This window comes from Vanessa tameamea, chromosome 15 (genome assembly GCF_037043105.1).
Source record: "Vanessa tameamea isolate UH-Manoa-2023 chromosome 15, ilVanTame1 primary haplotype, whole genome shotgun sequence".
In the NCBI taxonomy this organism is placed as follows: Eukaryota; Metazoa; Arthropoda; class Insecta; order Lepidoptera; family Nymphalidae; genus Vanessa; species Vanessa tameamea.
This window is the reverse complement of record NC_087323.1, coordinates 9,765,180-9,781,817: the sequence shown is the minus strand read 5'-3', so window position 1 is coordinate 9,781,817 and position 16,638 is coordinate 9,765,180. Positions and strand designations below refer to the sequence as shown.

The following is a 16,638-nucleotide window of genomic DNA, read 5'->3' as shown; positions in this document are numbered from 1 at the left end:
TCAAACGTATTATTTAACAATTAAGAAAGTAAATATAGAAAATCATATCAATCAAATTATACTTTATTCAAGTAGGCTTTACAAGCACTTTTGAATCGTCAAATTTCACAGAACTATAATAAAAGTAAAGGTACCACCGACAAGAAACTCGGTAGTTACTCTTTTCCAATATTTGAAATACAAAGTTATGTTAGTTAAGTAATTAACTAATGCTTATATTTGTAATACAAATACATAAAACAAATAAACCACGTATATTTTGTGTTTAATTGTTACAGCACTTGGCCGAAATATTAATATTCGAATATCGAATTCACTAAAGGGTTATTTTTTTTTAAAAAGCAATAATGCAGTTGCCGAAACACATGAAGATAGCCGCGGGCTGCACCGGAGCGGCCATATTTGGGATACTATTCGGATGGGTAATCTTTCCCACAATATTGAAAAGTCAACTGAAAAAGGTAAGATTTAAAAATCGATATTGCTTTTTTAAAATAACTATTGTAATAATTTTAGGCGTACCAATTAAAAAAATATAAGTTTATTTTGAAACGATGCACATAACTTCAATCAAAATATTATAAATGGTAGTTTGAAACAAGTAATTAAATTATATTGTTTGTTAGCAACACATGGACATTTAATTAGGGTAATTTCTACATAAGTGACGACTGAAATATGATACAAATTAAACAGGAAGGTAAAATTATTTTTATTCTAATTTAATAAAGTAAATTTTTGCCTCGCTTCAATATTGGGTCTATTAATTTAGTTATTTTTCACTTATTAGTGCATTTCCTCGTATTAAGATAGTTTAATATTATTTTTTAATATTACGAATATATAATTACAACAATTTTTTGAAAAAAAAAAATCACTTTCATAACTACATCGAATACTAAGAAAATATTTGACAAACATATCGAAAGATTGTTACGTTGCAAACATTGTCTAAGATTACAGTTCAATTGCTAATCAGTATAAAGTTCAGAATTGCTTACTAGTAAGCATTAGATGTTAGGGTTTTATAATAGCTTATCTGTTTTCTACCGCGAAATCGTTTATTTGCTAAGTTCCGGTTTGCATGATGAGTAAACTGATGCAATTATAAGCGTCACATCATCTTAGTTCCCATGCTTAGCTTAATGACAGTACAAACGATGATTTCCCAAAGAGGGAATAAATTATGGCGAAAGTTACCAGCCCTAAGATTATTAATGTGCTTATCTATCTTTCAATTTCAAATACAATGACTAGTAAAATAAATGATCAACTAGTCTTTTAATATTCTTAATCCTTAGTGTGAAGTCATATAAATTACCAACTGTCGACCGCGATTTCGCTTGCGTTTTAATTTTGGGTTCTGTCTTCAAGTGTTACACATAAAAACCCCACGTTCTTCAGTGGTTTAATCGCGTAAGAATAATAGACAGACAGACAGACACTTTACAGAGACAATTTTTATTAAATTTATTTTAAAGAGGGTTTTTACTTCAAGAAAATGAGCACCCTCATAGTGCATACATTGCTTAATTACATCTATTGTTAAAAATAACATTTACTAATTTGTATAAAACTTGCGAGACAATACTTACGCATTTAGAATATCAGAATAGATTATTATCTATCATTAAAGAGATATATCACGAACTCTGTTTATATCAAACGTTTCTTTGAAATTGTAATTGCAATATCGATGTCTAGAAAATTATTACTTTCTGCTTGAGTTCCATTCAGCTAAGCATAACAGGAAAACCTGAGTTTCCTTTTCAGTCATAAATACTTGTATTAAAAAACCTGATGCAATATTTGATATACAATCGCTTTTCGCCATGTTTAACGTCTTAGCTGTCAACATGTTTAAGTATGGTTCGCAAAACAGACAAATTGTAAATAATATTATATTTATTTTCAAAAATGACCAATCAATGTATTTAGTAAATAGTTTCTATTATCATAATAAAGTTAGCTGTAAAAGTAACAGTCCGTTCAAAATCAAAATCAAAACCAAAATATACTTTATTCAAGTAAAAAACTATATTATGTGAAGCTACCACCAGTTCGGAATGTAGATTCTACTGAGGCGAAACGGCGAGTAACTCAGTAGTTACTCTTTTTCAATATTTAAAATACACAGTCATGTTAGTCAAATATAATTATATGTGTCTAAAATTGTTCACTAAGAAGTGACCATCGGTAAATTAAAAATGTCTTATAGGAAATGGCGTTGTCGAAGAAAACGGACGTGCGAATGATGTGGGAGAAAATACCTTTCGCACTTGACTTTAAAGTATACCTCTTCAATTACACGAACGCCGAGGAAGTGCAGAAAGGCGCCTTACCGATTGTGAAGGAAGTAGGACCTTATTATTTTGAGTAAGTTCGTTTATGGAGATTAAGCGTGTTTAAGGTATTTGGTATCCAGTAAAGGATATATAATTCCCATGACTGGTTCATTAAGTTATGATATTATTTATGACAATGACTCAATCAGTCAAAATATGATTTAAAATTGATGATTTAAATCAAATCAAATCAAAATATACTTTATTCAAGTAGGCTTTTACAAGCACTTTTGAATCGTCATTTAACAAACTATTTAAAGTAAAGCTACCACCGGTTCGGAATGTAGATTCTACCGAGAAGAACCGGCAAGAAACTAAGTAGTTACTATTTTTCAACATCTAAAAATACAGTCATGTTAGTTAAATACAATTACATATGTATCACATCTAGTATATACGGTTCGTTTTTATACAATTGTCTTAATATTATATAATCCCAGTCCTGTTGCTACAGCAACGCGTCTTTTTATGAAAATCTAAGGGATTTACCATAAAAGTCTCATGTGTCCCACAAGGAAATATTTTTAAAGTTAAGATTATACACAGGTACAAAATATTAGTAAAAAATAAATATAATACGAGAAGAGTAACTGACAAAAAGTTATATCAGCCAAAAATAAATAATTACTATGGGGAAAGAACAACAAAATATATGGTACCAAAATTATTCAATATAAATGTTATTTAACTACTAAGAAAAAAAAATGAAATAAGCAGAAAACTGTTAAAGATTCAGTTAAGGGATTTGTTTCTCGATGAAGAAAAAATGCCGCCATTATGATATTTAAGCAAATGTTTATGTGAAGTGAATACTGTATTTGTATTTATGCTAAAAACATTTTTTTATTCTGTAATAACGAGCGCGTCTCGCCGTCAAGCAAGCTTGGCGAGAACTAATTTTTTTTTTGTAAAAACTTATTATAATAAAAAAAAAAAAGGACCGGAATATATAGTCTACTGCAATGACCAACCAATAAACTCAGTAGTCACTCTTCCACCTAATAACAGAAGAACGTTAGTAATATTCATAAATATATATATCTTGTATTTTGCCTTTAAATCACCAAGTAATAACTCCTCAATAACTAAGCATATTACTCTAAGTTGTATAACACAAGAAACAGCTCGTAATATCGTGGAACGTAATGGAAAGCCAAATACGAAAAAAAACATCTCATAAGAATATAAGTGAAACATTATTCGCATATTCAATTATTTAGTTAGATGTGTGTAATAGTTTCGTATAATGATAAATTAGAACGTAAATAATGTGTTTAATATCTATTCTAACACACATCGTATGTAAATAAATAATAAATAAATATTGGACAACATCACATACATTACTCTGATCCCAATGGAAGTAGCTAAAGCACTTGTGTTATGAAAATACGAAGTAACGACGGTACCACAAACCAGACCCAAGACAACATAGAAAACTAATGAACTTTTTCTACATCGATTCGGCCGGGAATCGAACCCGGGACCTCGGAGTGATGTACCCTTGAAAACCGGTGTACACACTACTCGACCACGGAGGTCGTCATACATTTAATACGAATAAGCTTTTTATATATTCATTACTGTACATACAAAAATAATCATATCGTATCTATATAATAATAGTCCCGAGATCTCAAAAAAACACTACATATTACAAATGGTTGCTGATATTGTCCAGTATATCCTTGGAACCGTCACGGTCACAGAGTCACGACCTTCCAGTCTTTATTATTGTATAATTTAGTTTGCAAAGTTTTTTTTTTATTCTATAGGGAATGGAAAGAAAAGGTAGATGTTGAAGACCAGGACGATACAGACACGATCAATTACAAAAAACTCGATAAGTTTTACTTCAGAAAGGACCTGTCTGGACCAGGATTAACAGGAGAGGAAGTATTGGTTCTGCCTCATATATTTATGATGGTAAGAATGATTTTATAGTTCTGTTCTTGTATTTCGAATATTTTAAGCCATTTTTTTGATAAATATTTAATAATATGAGTAAACGAAAAAAAAACCGTGGTTCAACGTCATTTTATAAGATTTTCTTGATGGTAGAGTTTTGTTCAAGCCCTCGGTAGGTACCAACTCATCAGCTATTACAATAAGCAATACTCAGCATTTTTATGTTCCGGTTTGAAGAGTGAGTGAGCCAGTGTAATTACAAACACAAGGAACATAACATCATATATATATATATCTTAGGAGTGGATAATGTTTTTTTAATATCTATGGGCGATGGTGAGCCCTTACCCTTACTCCATAAAACAGTTAAAAAAAATACAGAAAAGTTAACATAATATTAATAAGGTAGATTGGCACCAAAAAATATAAAAAATTCATAACATTTGTCAATCTGGAAAGTTAAGTTTTTGGCTGGAGTATAAAATCTTTGTACCTTTAGTATATTTGTATGAATGATTAATTATATTCCATTTAAGAAACATCAAAATGATCATAAATATAAAAGTTTCATATTTTTGTTTACCATCGCTCTATCCATCAAAGGGACTAAATAAATATTTTAATACATGGGTACTATGAAGTAGAATACTTTTCCAAACCTTTCACAGAACCTCTTGAAATATGTCTCTCTTCTTGTATAATATGTTCTTATGAAACGGCTCGGAAACACACGTCTCTAAAATGTTTAATAAACATCAAACATTATTTTATTACATTACTCAAAATGATAACTACACGTTCCATTAAAAATTATGTCTTAGAATTTACAATCACAATGTCAAATAAAACTCTTATTAATTCTAAGGCAAATTAGGCATTTGGTATTAAAGTTTGTATTAACATACAATTGTTAATTAGTAATCTCATTCCCGCGGTCAATTATTCACCATCTTTACTTCCTACTTTGATAAAATTGTAGCTATTAAGAGATATTTAAGTGTATAGTATTTTTCCAGGGTTTGACCACAGTAGTTTCACGAGAAAAACCAGCCATGCTTAGCATGTTGGCAAAAGCTCTGAACGGTATATTCGACAGCCCAAGCGACGTTTTCATCAGGGTAAAAGTCTTAGACCTTCTGTTCCGTGGCGTTGTTATCAACTGCGCGAGAACTGAATTCGCTCCGAAAGCAGTGTGTACGGCTTTGAAGAAAGAAGCAGCAGATCGATTGATATTTGAACCTAATAATCAGTACAGGTTTTCTTTGTTTGGTCTGGTAAGTTTGGTAAACATAGTTCAGGAATAAAACTGATTAAAATTTAATTTGATGATTGATGTGATTATTTGACTTCCAAATGAAATGTGTTTTTTCTTATAACATACAATTAACTCAGTGTTAGAACATTCTGTAATATTCATCCTTACAGTCCCTGACCTTGGTTATTTTTTTCGCATTCAAGTTTTTCGCTGAATTTTCCTTCATAACTATAAATTTGTAAACGCAAGGCGCCTCCTCAAATTGAACTGCTGACTTCCGTTTAAAGTCAACTTATTTTTTACATAGCTTTAAAGTTCTGTAATTTGTTAATATATAATTGTTTCTATGATAAAATTAGTCGATTTAACTTGATGGTATGGCTTTATTCGAACCCGTCTGGGGCAGATACCACACACTATTCTATCGCCAAACATGAGTACTCAGTATTTTTGTGTTCCAGTTTTAAGAATAAGTGAGCCAGTGTAACTACAGGTACAAGGGATATAATATCTTAGCCAAGGACGGTGGAGCATTGGTGATGTAAGAAATGGTTTATATTTCTTACAGTACCATTGTTTATGGGACTTGTTTATGGGCGGTGGTTCCACTTACCATTCAGAAAAAACATCGTAAAGAAAAATAAAAAAATAAAAAATACAAAAAGATTTAATATTTAACTTAGCCATGATCATTTATATGATTAGTAATGATGTTGATATAAACCTAAAACAGCGAGTACAAATCCAGGCATGTATACTTCATTCATTTTTAATCGTTCAATTAGACGTAGTTGAAGTAAACAATAGCGAGGAATACTACGTGTCGGATCAAGTTCTGATAAGAGCCAACTTGTAGTTGAGACAAAAAGACTTAAGCTGGTACTATAAGTACATATTATATTATAATCTTCAATAGTGTCATATCTTTTTTTTTCATAGCACGGTATTACTATAATACGTGCGATGAAACAATGAACTTTACCATCTTCTTCTTCGAGTGCTACTCCGACTAGCGAAGGTTGGCAGTCAGCTTTGAACTTTACCATATCTGTGAATAATTGATAACATCTTCACCAGCGTAATGCGACTGTTGACAAACACGTGATCACTGTAAAGCGAGGCATCAAGAACGTGATGGATGTCGGTAAAGTCGTCGCCATTGATGGTAAGTTGGAACAGGATATGTGGAGCGAGCATTGCAATGAGTATCAAGGCACAGATGGCACCGTTTTCCCGCCATTTCTAACTGAATTCGATAGATTGGAGTCATTTTCTCCAGATTTGTGCAGGTAACTCTTGAATTTATTACGTTTTCAATATTACTTTGCTTATTAATTATTATACAAATATTGAATGAAATGCATGGCTGTTGATAATTTCACCTTTACAAAAACAATATTTAATTTAAAAAAAAACAAAGTTTGAATCTTATCTAAGTAAAAATCAGTTTAAAATATTCTCATATATGTTTTACTTTTTTAATCTTTTAGAAGACATTGCACCTCTTACCATTACATTACATAAACAGCCTGTAAATTACCCACTGCTGGGCTAAGGCCTCCTCTCCCTTTGAGGAGAAGGTTTGGAGCATATTCCACCACGCTGCTCCAATGCGGTTTGATGGATACACATGTGGCAGAATTTCGTTGAAATTAGACACATACAGGCTTTCTCACGATGTTTGCTTCACCGCCGAACACGAGATGAATTACACAAATAAAGCACATGAAAATTCAGTGGTGCTTGTCCGGGTTTGAACCCGTAATCATCTGGGCTCCTTATCATTAAAATATTATAATAGTTCCCCAACTAATATTTTAAGAAACTTTATTATTACCAGAACGTTTAAGCCTTGGTATCAAAAGAGGAGCTCATATCGCGGCATAAAGACCAATCGCTACATCGCCAACATTGGGGACTTTGCCAACGACCCAGCTCTTCATTGTTTTTGCGAAGATCCAAACAAATGTCCTCCAAAAGGTCTCATGGACTTGGCAAAGTGTATTGGAATACCAATGTATGCCTCATTGCCACACTTTTACGATTGTGATCCTGAAATATTAAACAATATAAAAGGCTTAAATCCAGATGTCAATGAACATGAAATTGCGATTGACTTTGAACCAGTAAGTATATTATTTGCATAATAAATTATACAGAACTCAGATTAATCCTGAATAGAGATTTTGTTGGTAGGTACATAAAATGAAACAAGGGACAAAACATCTCAGATCTATTGAGGATCTATATGTGGTTTATACTTCTTACAGCGCTATGGGCTAAGATAGCCACATACTAAGCTTGTAGGTCATTTGTTCGTAAAATAAATACAAAACATGTTATTATAAACTGCCTCTGCTATGTATACCCCTACCTCTTTTTACATCTGTTTCTTTCCTCCACCTTAAGGCTGCCTGGAAGCCCACACTACACTTGGTGGTAGGGCTTTGTGCAAGCCCGCCTGGGTAGGTACCACCCACTCATCAGATATTCTACCGCCAAATAACAGTACACTGTATTGTTGTGTTCCGGTTAAAAGGGTGAGTGAGCCAGTGTAATCACAGGCACAAGGGACATAATATCTTAGTTCCCAAGGTTGGTGGCGCATAGGTGATGTAAGGAATGATTAATATTTCTTACAGCGCCTTTGTCTATGGGCGGTGGTGACCACCTACCAAAAAGCCATCGCTGTTTAGGGATAAGGCCGCCTCTTGTGCATCTTTCTTGAATGAGCATTATTTATGTTTTTATTGGTGTACAACAAAGAGTATTTTGGTTTTATTTGATTTGATTTATAAACATAATAACAACAGTAGGAGTAACGGCCTCTTAATGACCCTAAAGGTAAGTTTTGTAGTGACAATTTGAAGTTTATTGGACAAAGCTGTTCCAATATTAACTGGTTTTCTCACAAATAAGCACTTCAAAAATCAGTGGTACTTCATCGGGCTTCATCCCGCAATCTTTGGTATTCTAACCATTTCAGATCACGTGGCTCTCTTAGCTCTAATAATAATAATATTAACGAAAAGTTTTTACAGATAACAGGAACACCAATGGTTGCGAAACAAAGAGTTCAATTCAACATACAACTACTGAGAACTGATAAAATTGAACTTTTCAAAGAGTTGCCAGATGTTATTGCACCTCTTTTTTGGATTGAAGAGGTAAATTTTAACTCGATGAATGAATTAATTACATAAACACTTTAGAAATAAGATATGTCTATCTTAATTCTTTTCTCTCAAATATTATATTTAAAGCGATTGCTTTTCTGGCTAAAAGTACAAAGAAAAGTCAAAGAACGAACCAATGGATCATTGATTTCTAAATGAAGTCTCATTATAAATACTTATGTGGGGAAATGCCATCTGGAGTCATTTATTTGCATTTGAAATTTCAAAAATAAAACGCGATCAACTGTTTTACAGTTCCTTATAAATTTACCGATAAACATGTTACCGTTTCAAACTAAGCAAAATTCTATGAAATATTTTATGCAATGTTTTTTTTAATTTTGTGTGGTTTTAATGAATAGAATAACAAATCGATTTTATTATTTGTTATAAAAAGAACTATAAATTTACTAACTTGGTGTAATTTTGTGCAAAAAGTTCATCTGGGGTGGTACCTACCCATTATTCGTCAAAACTTAGTTCCTATTGTTTCGTTCCGGTAGGAGCCAATGAGCCAGTGTAATAACAGGCACAGGGAACATAACATCTTAGTTCCCAATATTGATTTAATTACAAAACTTAATAATATAAGAAATGATTAATATTTCTTACTAATTTCTAAAGTATAGGTGGTAATGACCACTTACCATCAGCTAAGACATTTGTCCGTCCTATATTACATATATATATGGGAATGCTGTATAATATTTTTTACAATTAATAATATAAATTATTTCTAGGGCTTAGCTTTGAATAAAACCTTCGTCAACATGCTCAAGCACCAGCTGTTCATCCCCAAGCGTATAGTCGGAGTTATCCGCTGGCTTCTCGTTGCGTTTGGCTTTCTCGGAATGTCGGCCTGCCTGGTTTTCCATTTCAAAGGTAGTGTCAAAGTGGCAAATGTCCGAATTGTATAGATATAATTATAAAAGATATTTCTTAATGCCAACTCACGTCTTATGAAGTAAAACATGCTCGCACCTTTATTACAGGTGACTATACGTATCTACACGTCTATACGAAAATTTATGTCTGAGTTTGCGCGTGTAATTTCAAACAAAGGCGTGAGCGACCTTACGCAATGATAAATTCGATCCGCTATGCAAAAAAACACGTACGCTCGCGCAAACGTTCACCACGCACTTTTTTTTGCTTTTTGATACATACCTTTGAAATTTGCTGAATCAAACATTTCAAAGATTATTATTAAGTACTATTATTTTCGGTTTTTATTTAAATATTCTCCAATCTCATTAATCAATAAATATTAATATATTATAATAACTATTTCTGATATAGTATTCGGATTAATTAGCAATTAATGTTAGCAGCCTTTGAAATAACGCTCTTCATGAATCTAATTAATATTGATTTTAATTGTGCAATTATGTTAAACAATTATTGTATACACGTTACGAACTACTTATCTCCAAATATATAATGGAGGATTTAAATTAAAAATATATTTTCATATTTCATACATTTTTATTTGAAAACGTTGAAAAATATTATGTTTTAAGCAATAACGATATTTAAATTTTTAATAAGTATATCTAAGTTAAAATTAAAATTAATATTGCCTTTAGACAGTAATTTGGCGTACCATTAAGAGAAGTACGCATTTAAATTAGCAATTATGAAAATGCCACGAAAAAATACATTAAACTTATTCGAAACGAAAACAGTGGCACGTCTTAAGCATTTCATTGTAAAAGGAAAAGTTTATTTAATATTATCTGTGTCATAAAATGTGTAATAATGCAATATTCATTTCAATGAATAAGTAAATTTAAACAAATAGATCGAGTATATACTATAGATTAATTATTTCATTCGTAATTGAAAATCCAAGGCTCAAAAGTAGTATATTTAACAATGAATAAATAGTTTTTATGTAATTACGTATGTGGTAATATTTTCAGACAACATAATGCGCTTCGCCGTTTCCCCCGACTCTGCTTCCGGCACCAAAGTCAACCCGGAGAATAATGAACAGAAGGAAATAAGCATCGTGGGAAGTGAACCTCCGAAAATCGAAACATAGAATTTTATTACACGTTATTGCATATAAAACTATCAGTCAGCTGATTGATTTGAATATTTAGTATAATGACTCTATTACACCTTTGGCACACAGCGACTCACTAACACGATAAGTCTAACACGAGAGGCTTAAGGATTACTAGTTCAGGAGGCGCGCACGGCCCGTGTGGTCAGGAGGCATCTGGTTTCAATACTTTCACGAGCAATCAGATATTACAGCTCGAGAATGAGTCCTCCGCAATCAATGTCCAACAATTCTCACAGTAAACTCCTGCAAGCCTATATAGTTCAATTAAAGGCCTCGTGAGTTATATAGGCTTTCGTTATTTATTTATTAAAATACTCTTTTGAACAAAAGATCAAATTTGCAAAAGACTAAGTTCCTTCTTCATTAGTCAACCCACACGAAAGGCTATGATGCGATGTCAGATTTTCACTAAAACATATAAATATGTCTTCATTTTAAATATGAAATCAATAGAATCATCAAAAGTTTATGCTTCAACTCTATTTAAACTAATCAGCTAATTATTATTTAGTTTATCTCCGAAGTCAGTAGTCCCTTCGTTTAAACCGGGTCTTATGGTAAAATCCTAGCATTACTGTGGGTCGCTTTGTGCTAAATAAGTCTATTTTTTATCTAGTAGTTTTTCACTCAATACACATTATAATTTCCACTGTAAACCAATTTAATACTAACCGGTTTCAAATAGAATTGCAACTGTATAATTAAACCAGTGTATAGCATATACACTGGTTTAATTATACAATATACACTGGAATTTACATCTCTAATTATACATTGACATTAGAATGTTAAGAAGAGAAATAATTTATTGTTAACAAAAGTATAGAAAATTTTCCAATCAAATCTATTAACATTTATTATATTAGACCAAATACTTAATATGAGTCTTTTGTAACTTATCACAAATCAGCACTGTAGCCTATATTTATTTAAATTAAATAGTCATCTATCAATTACTAAAAGCAATTATGTAAATATTAATAATATATTTCACGTGACGCTTCTAGTGGTGCAGAAGGTTGTATATTAAAATTTATATCGATGATGAGAATCGATTTTTTGCTTATATTTTATTAGCCGAGTTCTAAGAGAAGGTTATCAATTCTGTATTTCTTTGTGAGAATTTTACTTGGTAGCTTCGCCGGTTGTGAAACGATTGTAATCATTCGTTTTTTATGAGAATATTTATATCCAGGATGATTCCATAAAAATGCTCCCCGTAAAGAAAAGTGGGAAATTATCAAAAATTATTGCATATGTCAGTTATTGTTTGTATATTTCTCAATATCTTTAGCAATCACAAATAATCTTTAACAAAGAACTTAAACTTGAGGTTATTAAAAAATCCACCAAGCATGATGGAAAATATGTTTCTCTAAACAGCGCTGTCATTTGAGAGATAATATTTAATACTAAAATTATCTCACTAAAAAAACAAATTGCTGATTTCAAAACCTAGCTAAATTCGTCAATAAATTATTAGGAACTATTAGCGACTATATGCAGTTTTAAATTTGAATATAATTTTACATAAGACCTTATGTGCCTCAGTCGCAATTAGCATTTCACTAATTAATTATTTAATTTTATATTTCTTGATTACAATATAATTTGGAATATGACTCGTTCGTTTTATTTTATGTTTCATTATAAGTTCCAAAACAATTAAATCATAACTCAATCTGCATCTATAACCTCTAATTTCACCTCCAAAACCTCTAACTTCACCGATGTTCAAATCGCCATTTTTTCACGAATCCATAATAGATACCATAGTTTATTCAAAATCTCGACCAATGACATCATGTCAATAATCAATATCAAAGTTGTTTAGTGAGATTTACTCCTCATGTGATATTCGTATATTAAAAAGCATTGGTGAATTTAGAAATAAAAGAATCGAAACAGATGACTTTTTTATTTTTTCCATTGGCTAATTTTGCGATTCCTATTACAAAAACCGACACTTCAATTAAAATCGACCATAAAAATATTTTTATGCCTTCGATCATAAATAAAATTTATAGGTAAAAGATAGGAAAATTATATCAGCTATAGTTATAACGGGCACTTTTTGATCAAAATTTGTTAAATTCAATTGCGAAGTTTGATTCGCAATAAATGTACTCGTATATTTCGTTATTACTATATAAAAATAAAATAGAGACGAAAAACTTAAATGAATATTTGATCTAATAAATGCCCAATCGCAAGGAGTTCGCTTATATAATAAAATACTTCAAATACTTTTAGCTCTGCCAATCAATAAGTTTAAATCACATGTTAAGAAATAATTTATTAATAAGGCTTATTACTCGATAAAAGATTATTAAAATGATAAAAAAGTGAAAAGTTAGAATTCGTTGATTTCCATTCGGGTTTCCACTGATTATAGGAAAATTTTAGCAACTGAGTTTCCTATTGCTTCTTCTCGAACATCTATCTACATTCCGAACCGGTGGTAGCTTTCTTAATTCAATCCTGTAGGTAATACAATTCAAAAGTCCTCACTAGAACCCACTTGAATTAAGTATATTTTTATTTGAATATAGTTTTATCTTTAAAAAATAAACAATGTAATGATATAAAAACTGTCATAACATATAATTAGATTTAATATGAGTTAAGTTATTTAAAGTAATATTTTACAACATATTAATCTAATTAACAGATATTTAACTTTACCGAATTATTCGATATATGATATTTTAGAGAATATAAATCTTTATCACTAAAATACAATGGAGGTTCATAATAAATCCTTTATGCAATTTTAATTATATAAATAGTACTCTTATATGTAATAATGAATCTTAAATTGGTTATGCAAGACTTTGATAGAACTTCCTTCCTTTCACAAATTCCTTGCTCAGAATTTGTGTTTAAATGTTTAACAGTCGTGATAAAATCAAATATAACATCAATAATAAAATTTTATTAAACCTAAAATTAAATATTTACAGACTTACAGATACTATCCATTAATAATATCACTATGGATTTGTCATCACAATAATTATAAGCTTATAAATCTATGGTAACACATGGTAACTATCAATTTGTCATTAATTTTGGTATTTACAACTTTTTCTTTGATAACGACGCTTCATCTATTAGCTTTGTCGATCTCTTCAACAAATCGCTCGACTTATCAAACAACTTGTTCATCCGTTTACTTTGTACGTAATTACCGAGACAAATGAACCCGATTCTTAATGCATACACAATAAGAGCGAGAGTCGTTAGACTGAGAACCAAGAACGTTAAAGCTATGTCTAGCATATAGTACTGGAAGAGATTTAAATCTTTAGCCGGTGATTGTAAATGGTATGCCCCTTTGTGTCTCAATACATATTCCGTCCAATAAATGGCTCTTTCTAAGGGTGATTCCTTCTGATCTCTCATAAGTGTTTGTCGATTTTTCACTTGTATCTTATACTTCGGTTCAACAATAACATCCTTAATAGCTTCGTAAAGTTTATCTGATGTTAAATAGTGAAGGTCCAGTTTCTTTGCATAACCATCTACTTCGGCTTTCGCTGCATTGGCATCGTGATCACAGAAAACTGGAATACTAATGATAGGCACTCCATGGTAGACTGTTTCAAACATGCTGAGTAGACCGCCGTGGGTAACGAAAGCTTTTATTTTGGGGTGACCTGAAAAATATACAATTCGTCATTTTCTACATGTTCTTACTAGATTATCGGATAAACAATACATGCAAGGTACATAATAATAATTATATAGTAATAACTCTTTAATTTTTGTATCCGTTTCCACGTTACCTAACAAATCTTGTTGTGGCAGCCATTTATAAAGTCTGATATTTGAAGGAATGTCAGTCATATTTTGATCCCCATCTTGCTTCCAAAGCACTCTCTGTGGAAGTCTTTTCAACGCATCAATAAACAAGCGATGTGCTGCGAGTGGCATTTTGTTTGTCCTCACTGAAGAACCCATGGAAACGTACACAAAGCCAGCTTCTCCTGCACCCGAAATCCATTCTTCTAAATCCTGTAAAGATAAAAAATAATATGTAAAAAAACTGACGGTTAAACATAATTCAATGAAAGAATTATAGCCTATTCCTTTATTTCCTACAACCAATAAATTTTTGTAACACTGTATTATATATTTTATTAAATAAGTCATTTTTTCCAAAAAATACTCACAGCGTTTAATGTTTTGGATTCCTTACAATGAATGCACGCGATCTCAGCAACGTTCGGAAGGAAAGGTCTCGAATATGTTACCGAATAGTGTCCATTCTGAAGGATGAAACTGACATTCTTAGCCATGTCATATACGTGCGGCATTTGGGCACCAAAGTGTCTTCGAAGCACCGTTTGCAGTATCGTCACACTTATACTATGTCCCAACAAAGAACCCAGATGCCAGAAGGCGTTGACAGAACGGTCCAAGAAGCTCATATTATCTGTAAAGGATCTCGCGAAGAAGGGAGTCACGGAGAAGGGCGCTGGACTACCGGAGATGCTAGTCGGTGAAGCGTAAAAGGCTACTGTGTTAATGTACATGAATGGCACTTTCATGCGATAGACCAGACCTAATGCGCATTCAGGGTACGCTCCATCCAGTATTATCAAATCATAGTTCCTTCCTGATCTCAAAAAGGATCTTGTCTCGATGTCATTGAGAAACGCATCGCATGCCTGAAAATTATAGTACTTAATGCATATTGTTGAGTTTATAATCTCGGGTGTTAACTTTCACACAGTTTGTTTTTACTCCTATGTAGTTAAGTTAGTTAAGAATTAACGCTGATGTATGCCATTATTTCTGTCAAGCAGATTGGTCACTCTATCATCTCTTTCTATTCAAAAACAAAAATCAATTGTAACAGAGTCTTCATACATACATACATACATACGTACATGCGTACATACATACGTACATACATACGTACATGCATACGTACATACATACATACATACATACATACATACGTACATACATACGTACATACATACATACATACATACATACATACATACATACATACATACATACATACGTACATACATACGTACATACATACATACATACATACATACATACATACATACATACATACATACATACATACATACATACGTACATACATACGTACATACATACATACATACATACATACATACATACATACATACATACATACATACATACGTACATACATACGTACATACATACATACATACATACATACATACATACATACATACATACATACATACGTACATGCGTACATACATACGTACATACATACGTACATGCATACGTACATACATACATACATACATACATACATACATACATACATACATACATACATACGTACATACATACGTACATACATACATACATACATACATACATACATACATACATACATACATACATACATACATACATACATACGTACATACATACGTACATACATACATACATACATACATACATACATACATACAAACATACATACATACGTACATACATACGTACATACATACATACATACATACATACATACGTACATACATACATACATACGTACATACATACGTACATACATACGTACATACATACGTACATACGTACATACATACATACATACATACATACATACATACATACATACGTACATACATACATACATACATACGTACATACGTACATACATACATACATACATACGTACATACGTACGTACATACATACATACATACATACGTACATACATACATACATACGTACATACATACGTACATACATACATACATACATACATACGTACATACATACGTACATACATACGTACATACATACGTACATACATACGTACATACATACGTACATACATAC

The 16,638-nt window shown here is 31.6% G+C and overlaps 2 protein-coding genes across 2 annotated transcripts in view; one reads left to right on the top strand and one right to left on the bottom strand.

The window, feature by feature from the left end:
- Window positions 1–347: 347 nt before the first annotated feature.
- Window positions 348–10,790, top strand: LOC135193654 (sensory neuron membrane protein 1-like). The gene is made up of 9 exons (XM_064217116.1): window positions 348–461; window positions 2,219–2,376; window positions 4,121–4,271; window positions 5,270–5,527; window positions 6,586–6,797; window positions 7,349–7,634; window positions 8,550–8,675; window positions 9,425–9,566; window positions 10,607–10,790. Exons 1-9 carry the CDS (start codon window positions 348–350, stop codon window positions 10,726–10,728), a joined length of 1,569 nt encoding a protein of 522 aa, XP_064073186.1. The 3' UTR covers window positions 10,729–10,790.
- Window positions 10,791–13,678: 2,888 nt separating this feature from the next.
- The window catches only part of LOC113399626 (UDP-glucosyltransferase 2), a 61,536-nt gene continuing 58,576 nt past the window's right edge, over window positions 13,679–16,638 (bottom strand). Inside the window, exons 5-7 of the mRNA XM_026638803.2 lie at window positions 14,931–15,428; window positions 14,544–14,772; window positions 13,679–14,414 (exon numbers count right to left, since the gene is read on the bottom strand). Of these exons, the coding sequence (XP_026494588.1) occupies window positions 13,834–14,414; window positions 14,544–14,772; window positions 14,931–15,428 (1,308 nt within the window). The 3' untranslated portion in view covers window positions 13,679–13,833. The remainder of the gene's footprint in view (window positions 14,415–14,543; window positions 14,773–14,930; window positions 15,429–16,638) is intronic.

Coding starts and splice junctions, on each gene's coding strand:
- LOC135193654 (XM_064217116.1), top strand. CDS start 348: ATGCAGTTGCCGAAACACATGAAGATAGCCGCGGGCTGCACCGGAGCG. Junction 5,528..6,585: donor GGTTTTCTTTGTTTGGTCTG/GTAAGTTTGGTA, acceptor CATCTTCACCAG/CGTAATGCGACTGTTGACAA. Junction 6,798..7,348: donor TTTTCTCCAGATTTGTGCAG/GTAACTCTTGAA, acceptor TATTATTACCAG/AACGTTTAAGCCTTGGTATC.